The sequence below is a fragment of the Glycine soja genome, chromosome 9 (genome assembly GCF_004193775.1).
Source record: "Glycine soja cultivar W05 chromosome 9, ASM419377v2, whole genome shotgun sequence".
Classification (NCBI taxonomy): Eukaryota; Viridiplantae; Streptophyta; class Magnoliopsida; order Fabales; family Fabaceae; genus Glycine; species Glycine soja.
The window spans coordinates 7,666,092-7,674,648 of NC_041010.1; the positions used below are offsets into that span (position 1 = coordinate 7,666,092).

The following is an 8,557-nucleotide window of genomic DNA, read 5'->3' on the forward strand; positions in this document are numbered from 1 at the left end:
GAACAGTTCAGAAATTTAAAAAGTATTCTGGAAAGGTGTAGGAAGGAATTTTTGGGGAACAGAAAGCAACAACCCTTTTTCAATTGCCACTAAGAATGTTACTGATCCAAGCCCATGTTATATAGCATAGCTCAAATAGATTATTTTTTTATGCACATTGCTCGAATAGATAAAGATATAAAAGGATCTATAAATGATAAAGTTGGAGGGGAAATGTGGACCAGTAAACACCGAAATTGAATGGAAGAAGGCATATCTTTAAATTGAATTGATGGGGTGGAAAACCCGAATTTAAAGATTTCCAATCATACACAATATTGCAACAACAAAAAGAATTTTAAAAAAAAAGACTTTCTTTTTTTACTTTTTTTACCCAAAACCTAAGCAAAATATAAAAACAAACGACACTTTTTTTTAGACTCTTTAAATCCAAAAGCTGATCACAATCAAAATCAATGGCGTTATTTATGAAAGCTCCATAAGACTTCAAACGACCAAAAGCCGGTTTCTCCATTGATGTTCTCTTCAAACATGAATTTACTCTTCAATAGCAAGGGGCACAGACTCAGCCTGAGGTCACAAGAATGAGTAATACATTAGTAACTTGACATTTAAAGGAAATTAAGGGGTAAGAAAATTGGGAAAAAGTTGCAGTGATATTTTTGGTACTATTCTCTTATTAAAATTCCAACGTTTGACAGAGAAAAAAACTGGAAGAAAAAACTGGAAAATTTGAAAGTTAGTTGAAAAGTAAATAGAAAATTTGACTTTTAAAAAACTCAATTTTATTTCCTATTCAAATTTCAATTTCTTCCTTCCCCGTTTTCTTTCCGTTCATCCAAATAAAATCTAAATGCTTAAGTTTTATTGCATCATATATAAAGAAAAGTCCAATTTCTTATATAGCACCTTTAGCTCAAATTTCTTATATAGTCCAAATTGAATTTAAAAAAAAAATGATAACAAAGACCATGCATTTCTTTGACAAAGAGTGCACTGCATCTGCATCCTACTTAAGTAGCTCAAAACATCAAATTTAATTCATAAATGAAGCCATTGAATAGTGTAATAATGAAAGAAATATACCAATTTGCGGTACTTGAGAGCATAGAACATCTCGAGGTAACGTTTGCTCTCACGGCGTTCAAGATTGGTCACGTGCTTCCAGAAGCCATACACACCAGTGAGTGTCAAGAGCCTGTCCGAGTAAATTTGCCATGTGTACCTGTAGACCAAAAATTAAAAAAAGAAACCTCAATTATACAATACTCAAACTAACATATATTGTGACATGGTATAGTGAAAATTGTGGAGGTAAAATATGTTTAGACTTTTTCATTGTGAGAGAAACAAAAATTACTACTTTTGTAAAACCCATGAACCGAATTGATCAAATGTCAAATTTAGGGCCTAAAATCAAGTTTCACAAGAGCCTGTAAACATATTTTACTAAAATTTTGGTGACAAAATGTGAGTAGTATTGTTTAGTGCAATGTGCATACTTCTCATGAATACGCTTGAGTCCACCCTGGGAGATTTTGTCCCAGTGAGATGGATCAGCCTTGCTCTTCTCAAAGAACTCAACAAGGATCTCAGCAGCATGGTCACCATGGTAAGGATCAATGTGGTAACCAGATTTTCCATGCACAATGATCTCAGCAGGACCACCATTGCATGTGGCAAACGTTGGCAACCCACAAGTCATGGCCTCAACCACAGTCAACCCAAAGGCCTCATAAACTGCAGGCTGCACAAAGGCACCCCTTGTGTCACAGATGACACGGTAGAGCTCTCCGTTCCTCACACGGTTCATCTGAGAGGATATCCATCTGAATTGGCCGTTCAACTTGTAGGTCTCGATGAGGCCATACATCTTCTTCATCTCGGCCTTCTCTTCCAAGTCCTTCGACTCCTTCCTCCTGTCTCCAGCCACCACCACCAGGTTCACCAACTCGCGGAGGCGTGCGTTCTTCCCGTACCACTCGACAAGCCCCGTGATGTTCTTCACACGGTCAAGCCTTGCCATGGTGAAGATTATTGGTTTGTTGCGGTCCTTCAATACGCATCTGTTACAATCATGATACAGAGAAAACGTTTAATTTCTATGCACTATCAGTATAAAACTCTTAATTGTCCGTGCATACAGTTGAAGCTGTTTTACTAGAGAAATTTCATGTTCCTAACTAAAGATTTTTTGTACTAAAAAACATCTTCCTTGAACAAATGTTCTATTATGAAAAAATTGTGGGGGGTTGAAGATACAAGGGAGAGAAACTTACATGTGTTCCTCATTCTCCACTGAGCTGTAAAGAAGCTCTTCGATGTCAGAGTGGAATTCTGTTAACCTACGCTCAGTTTCAGTGTATGGGAAGTATATGCCCATGTCTGCACCGGGAGAGACAATGTTGAACTTTGGATCAAATGGATCAATACCGTGAACAACACGGTAAAGTCCTGGAAGGGTGAAGGCAGTGTGACTCTCATACTGTCCAACAGTGTCCTTGCTGTAAGAAGAAATAACACAGATGCAAGAATTAATTTCAGTAAGCTAATCACTGAATAGAAAAGTGGATTTAAAACATAGTGAATAAAGTGAAAAAGTAGCTCACCTTCCAGCAATCTCTTGGAAGGTGCTGGTGATGATAAAGTCTGTGTGGTTCATTGCAAAAAGATCAGCAGTAAATTGGCATGAGAAATGATATTTCTCTTCAAATTTTTTCCAGTAAATGTCAGACTCAGGGTACTTGGTCTTTTCTAGAGCATGAGCAATGGTACACTGCATTTTTGTCATTAAATTAAGAGAAGAAGCTTAATCAGGTTCCAGACTATAGTGTTCAAAAAAGGTTGTGACAACATTAACTAGTAAGTAGGTGTCTTTATAGACAAACCTGAGTTACTCCTAATTTATGTGCTAACAAAGAGGCAACAATGTTTCCATCACTGTAGTTTCCAACAATCAGATCTGGCTTGGCTTGCAACTCCTTGGCAAGTTCCAGGGCGACATCCTAATATTGACAAGAAATTATAGTTAGATTGGAAGTTGATTCAAAGTGAAAACATGAAAAATGCTTGAACCGTGTCAAAGTTTTGAGTAAAAGCTAAAATTCACCTCAGTGTAAGTCTCTAGGTATGGCCAGACTTCGAATCTTGAGATCCATTTGCGAACAATTCCCTTTTCTGTTCTGAAAGGAACTCTGAGAATGTCACAATATTCAGTATCATATACCCTCTCTAGACGTTGGCCACAGGTAGTTCCTACCGCATCAGGGAGAAGACGAGTGATCTGCATTTAACACAATTCACAGGCTCAAGTTAGAGAAATATCCATTAGTTATACTATTCTAGCAAAATTAACATATTAACAACTAATATTTGCTGATAAAAAAAAAAGTACACTAGGACATACAATGAGAATACGAGGGGTGATATCAAGGCCTTGTTTCTTGATGCGGTTGAGCATCTCATTCTCCAAGGCACGAACTTGATCCAAGATGTAAACAACCTGAATTATACAATCAACAATTTAAACCATGTCTCACTCAACCTTGATAGGTACCAAAAATAGTGTGAAAATTATTAGAAATGTTTATCTCAACTCAACTAACCTGTCCACCAGTGTCAGGGTATCCCAAGACATTATCTTGGGCAAAGTAACCATGGGGAGAAAGGATAACAACATTGAAGACCATAGGGACTCTTCCAAGGAATGTCTCGAGGGTGCAAGGGTCAGGCGCTTCAAGAAGGTCCAGGAGAAGCTGGATCATCTCGAGGACACGCTCGGCAGTGTCACCCCACCCCCTCTCCAGACCAATCTCCCGGAATCTGTTTTCGAATTCCGAGTAGGGTGTTTCAGGAGCAACTGAAATCAGATACTCTTCTGCTTTTCTCAAAACATGTTGGAGAGAATCCAGGCTTTGAACTTTGTCATTCAACATCATGGTCTGGAACAAACAAACCATTATTCATTACAATCAAAGCAACTTGTCAAAACAAAATTGCAAAAGGAATTATCATTGCATATCATCTTTATATAGAAAAGTTGCAGACTTATTAGATTTGCACATGGTCCATAGTCCAAGCCAAAACATTGATGAGAAAACACCATTGGATATTCAAGTCATTAAACAATGAGAAGAATGTGAATTCTAAAGCAAAAACTATTAATTGGCAATAAATATGGGTAGTAGTACTAGTACCATGTGAATTAAATTCATGTAGTGCACAATGTCTATAGATACTAAATTGGACAATTGATAACTCCCAAGTCCCAAGCATACACTTCAAAAAGGGAAAGAAAAAAAAAAGTATATACCTTTCCCTTATAACTGTGAAGCCTGAGGAACTCAAGCAGTGGCTGCATGCTCTCCTTGTCATGGAAGAGCTTGGCCGAAAGGTGGCGGTTGAGGAACTCGACGCCATTTCCAATGGACTTGTTCAGAGTTGGGCGAGGGAAGGATGCATTAAACGGTTCAAAGTCCAACTCAAGCACAAAGTTGCCGTTTGAACTGCATCATCAAAAGTGAGAAAAAAAAAAACATGTTAAATTATCTTGACATGCATAACATTTGTCCATATAAAGTTGGTTGGATAGTTAAGAAAGAAGAAAAAGAAAAAAGATCGTGGGTTCGATTCGATTCTTCCTGTTAAGAAAAACTAACAACTAACATTTAACAAATAAAAATGAAAAACTCTGAACCTTACCTTCCCTCAACAAGCTCCTCCTTGAAACGCAGATACTCAGCAGGACGAAGCTCATCAACAACAAGCATGTGCACATTCACACGCAGATATTCCCATACACCAGGCCTTGGTCGAACAGCAAGAGCTACAAATGGTGGCAGCACTATGGCTTCCTACACAGAACAAAAAGAAAAACAACAAAATGAAACACAAAGTCTAAAACTTATAACAAAAAACGTCTTTGAATATAACAGCCCAAAGGTTCCGACCGCAATTTAGACTGCAACATCAAAAAATTTTAACTGTCCGTGACCACAATTGGGACCGCGATTTGTCGATATATCAACAAACGAGATATTTAAAACCTTGACCCCACATAAAGAAGAAACAAAAGGCAAAAAAAGTTACCTGTGTGGATCTCAAAACTTCTCCAAAGACACCATCTTGGAGTTTCTTTCTGCTCTCCTCAGGGATTTCTTCAAACTCTGCAACCACTTGGTGATGTTGCAGGATTCCCTTGCCCTTGGCTTCAAGCCTGTTATTATTATAACAAGATTGTTAGTATAATTTTATTAAATCCTTATAAGAAAGTTAATTATTAATGGAGAAGGAAAAGCTTTTTTTTCTTTTTTCTTTTTTTTACCTTGACAGAAGGGCCAAAATTTCGTTCCTGTGACCAGTGAGAGTTTCATCAAACCTCTCGCGGAAAGAGTGAGAGTGTGTCAAAGGATGATTTGCCATTTCTTCAGAAGTTCGTCACTGCAACAAGAGAAAAAAGAAGCCTAAGAAAAACTGATTAGAACTGTATGCAACAAGTCACCATAAAAAGGATAAGGCTTAGTCACCAAAAGTCAAAAACCAAAACCAAAACAATGTGGAATTTTTTTAATCTTTCTAGAAGACAGTATTGGATTCCAAGACCTACCAGTAAGTACCCCCTCTCACCAACCACAGGTCCAAAAAAATAAACATTGATCACAAATCATGTACCTTATTTGAACTACAATCACTAACAAATGCTTGAACTTCAATTTAAAATTTTTAAATTGATCATTGCAGGATCAAAAACCTCTTAAACCCCAGAAACAGCATGCATCCAAAACATAACCATAAAAATGAGAAACCAACAAAGAAGATCTAAGTTCAAGGCCAGTCGGCAGACAAAATCAAAAATATTTTTTTGTATTCTTATCTTTATTTTGTTTTCATTTGTTTATAATTTAATTCAATTTAATTTAAAAAAGGGCATTCCCACAAAACCTCAGAACGGTCTTCCCAGTTCCAGAAACCAAGTATGAAGTGCAGAATGGTAATTCCAATGAAAATGAGCCAAAAACTAACAAAGACAGCACCCCAAAACCGAACTAGAATTCAAAACTAAGAACTAGAAACCCAGGATCATGTCTCAGACTCTGATCCAATGGTTGCAACACAGAGATTGTGCTAGATCTTAGTGTTGCAGAGCAGAAGCTAATGTGGCAAAGTAATAAGGGAACGAGAAATGAACAGAATGATAGTAACTAATAACAAAGGAACAGAGGGAAAAAAAAAAAACAGAACAGAAAACAGAGGAAAGAACAGAGGAAGTAAAAAGAATACCTATGAAAACAGAATGAACGCAAAAAAGGAAGGGGTGAAGGGGAAAATGAAATGAATGAATGAAGAATGAAGTGGAGGAGGTGTTAATTTATAGGCAAGGAGCGCGAAACAGAACAAGAGAAAACGTACAAGAGAAAAAGAAAGAAAAAAGACGAAAACCATTATTTTCACCAAATTCAACAAAGTCCAAAAACTTTCTCTCTCTCCACCAAGGACGAATATGTAAATGTGCAAATGCAATGCACCACGTAGAAATCATATTCTACACGTAGTTTCTATATTTTGGAATACGATAAATTAGTCTTGTGCGTTTAGCTACGGTTTTTATAAATAATTGACTCAGAAATAAATAAAATCTAATGTTAGTAAAAGGAGTTTTTTTAAAAAAAAATGTATAAGAAATTTAATCTTACTAATAAATTCTATTACAGAAAATTGATAATCTTCAAAAATCAGTTTGTTTCTAGACAGTCAGATACAGTAGATTGTAAATGTTATAGTCAAGCAACGAAATTTTCCTTGAACACCTGACGTGGATCTGTCCTTAATTAAAGAGTCAGTAATGCGTTACAAAGAAATGAAACGTCTGCGGGAGCCAAATCACAATGTCTAACCATTTGACTCAGCCTCATTTAAACATAAATTTTACTGAATGTTAGAAGGAGTTATTTTATCTTTTACCTTTTAATCGGACATCTGTATGAATTATCCCTTAAAATGTGATTAATTAAATAAATAAAATGTAAAATTGAACTTTCTTGTTGATTTATTAGTTAGTTACAGTAAATATAATTTTTATATTTATCCGATAAGTATTGGAAGAAGCTCTCTTTTAAATATATTAATTTTTAAAAAAATAGTTATATGGTTACTTGAAATTTACTATCTACACAACGTAAAATAAAAGGGACAATCATTTTAGGACATGTCAACATGCTATAGCAACGTTTTATCCTACATTCTATAGTTGATTGCGGATTTAACTCAAAAATGTTTTCTTTTTGGCACCTAGATTTAAGTATTCACTTTTCATGTTTTTTTTATGTGGAAAAAAGTAGTCACTTTTCATCATAAACTCGGATATATATTTAATAAATGAGAATATCTAAGAAATATTTGTGTATAGCACATAAATGTAATAATAAATGCAAAGTCAAAAATAAAATCAATGCATATATTGAATTGATGGGTGGTGAAAAAATTCTAGATAGTTTGGTTATACACTTATACATTCACATGTAAGCAAAATTGTTGCTTCTTCTTGTACAAGAAAATTCTAGATCGGATATATATACAAGTAACAACGAAGGTAGATATTGTACAGCTGAAAAATTCAAGATATTAATTTATCTAATAAAACACTATAGTACACAAGCCAAAATTTGTAAACTCCCAATGAAGAAGAGTTAGTCATACATGTTACCAGAAGAAGAAGAAAAATAAGAAAAGGGTAAAATAGAAGGGATTCGGAGTCACTTTACTTCCTCATCCACCAATACATTGTTCGAATTTGAGATTGAAAGGTAAAATTATTGCCTCTGTTTCCGTGAAAGAACCTTCATTATTATTACAGCTAACCTGTAGTGGTTTCGTTGTTGTTTTCACAAACCACATTCTTTTTTTTCTATTAGACAAACCACTTTTTTTACTCTCTCTGGATCTCTCTTTTACTTTTTTTTAATTTAATTTATCCGGGTTTTTTTTTCAAGTTCAGCCGTTTAATTTTATTATTTGATTTGATAATATTAATAAGTTCTCTTTTTGGTTGATAAGTAATAATTACGATACTGTATTATAGTACAATGTATTGTCGTCAGCCAAGGTTTCTTATGCGGTGCCTGTAGTATCTGACTTAGTGCCATGTTTTGAACCTTTTTTCATGGATTTATTTTATTTTATTTTAAAGTTTAAATATTGTCGTCCACTTCAACCAGAAACAGTTGTTACATTAGGCAATACAAAGGTTTTATTTAGGGAGAGAGATCAAGTTGTGTGTGTGTGTGTGTGATGGATCCAGTTTCAAAAGAAACTGCATGGCGAGCTTCATAAATAAATATAAAAAATGGCACGGTGTGTAGTTGCAGATCTGATCATTGAAGTTAATAAAATTTAATTTAATCTCAAAAGTCATTTATTAAAATAAAACATCTAATCATTAAAATTGACTTTCTGAGTATACCATTAAAAATGAATTTATTTTTGCTGATTTCATTAAAATTAATTTTGACATATATAAAATATTTTCAAATTTTTTAATGATTTTAATATTAACAAAAAA

At 34.8% G+C, this 8,557-nt stretch overlaps 1 protein-coding gene across 2 annotated transcripts; it reads right to left on the reverse strand.

The window, feature by feature from the left end:
- Positions 1 to 216: 216 nt before the first annotated feature.
- LOC114367734 (sucrose synthase-like) lies at positions 217 to 6,407 on the reverse strand. Of its 2 annotated transcripts, none has more exons than XM_028324926.1 (14): positions 6,280 to 6,407; positions 5,324 to 5,439; positions 5,089 to 5,215; positions 4,702 to 4,853; positions 4,313 to 4,505; positions 3,606 to 3,941; positions 3,407 to 3,502; positions 3,110 to 3,283; positions 2,889 to 3,005; positions 2,610 to 2,776; positions 2,280 to 2,504; positions 1,503 to 2,066; positions 1,087 to 1,225; positions 217 to 570 (listed from the first exon to the last, which is right to left on the reverse strand). In XM_028324926.1, the coding sequence occupies exons 2-14, from the start codon at positions 5,419 to 5,421 to the stop codon at positions 538 to 540; spliced, it is 2,421 nt and encodes an 806-aa protein (XP_028180727.1). In that variant the 5' UTR covers positions 5,422 to 5,439; positions 6,280 to 6,407; the 3' UTR covers positions 217 to 537. The 2 variants fall into 2 exon arrangements, with proteins under 2 accessions (XP_028180727.1, XP_028180728.1); XM_028324927.1 differs by having other exon boundaries at positions 5,324 to 5,462; positions 6,280 to 6,390.
- Positions 6,408 to 8,557: the final 2,150 nt, after the last annotated feature.

What these genes read in the sequence shown, in the direction of transcription:
- LOC114367734 (XM_028324926.1), bottom strand. Translation starts at nt 5,421, where the DNA reads ATGGCAAATCATCCTTTGACACACTCTCACTCTTTCCGCGAGAGGTTT. An exon ending in TCACCCCTCGTATTCTCATT is followed by an intron (nt 3,284 to 3,406) that starts GTATGTCCTAGT and finishes TGTTAAATGCAG; the next exon opens with ATCACTCGTCTTCTCCCTGA. An exon ending in TTCCAAGAGATTGCTGGAAG is followed by an intron (nt 2,505 to 2,609) that starts GTGAGCTACTTT and finishes TTCTTCTTACAG; the next exon opens with CAAGGACACTGTTGGACAGT.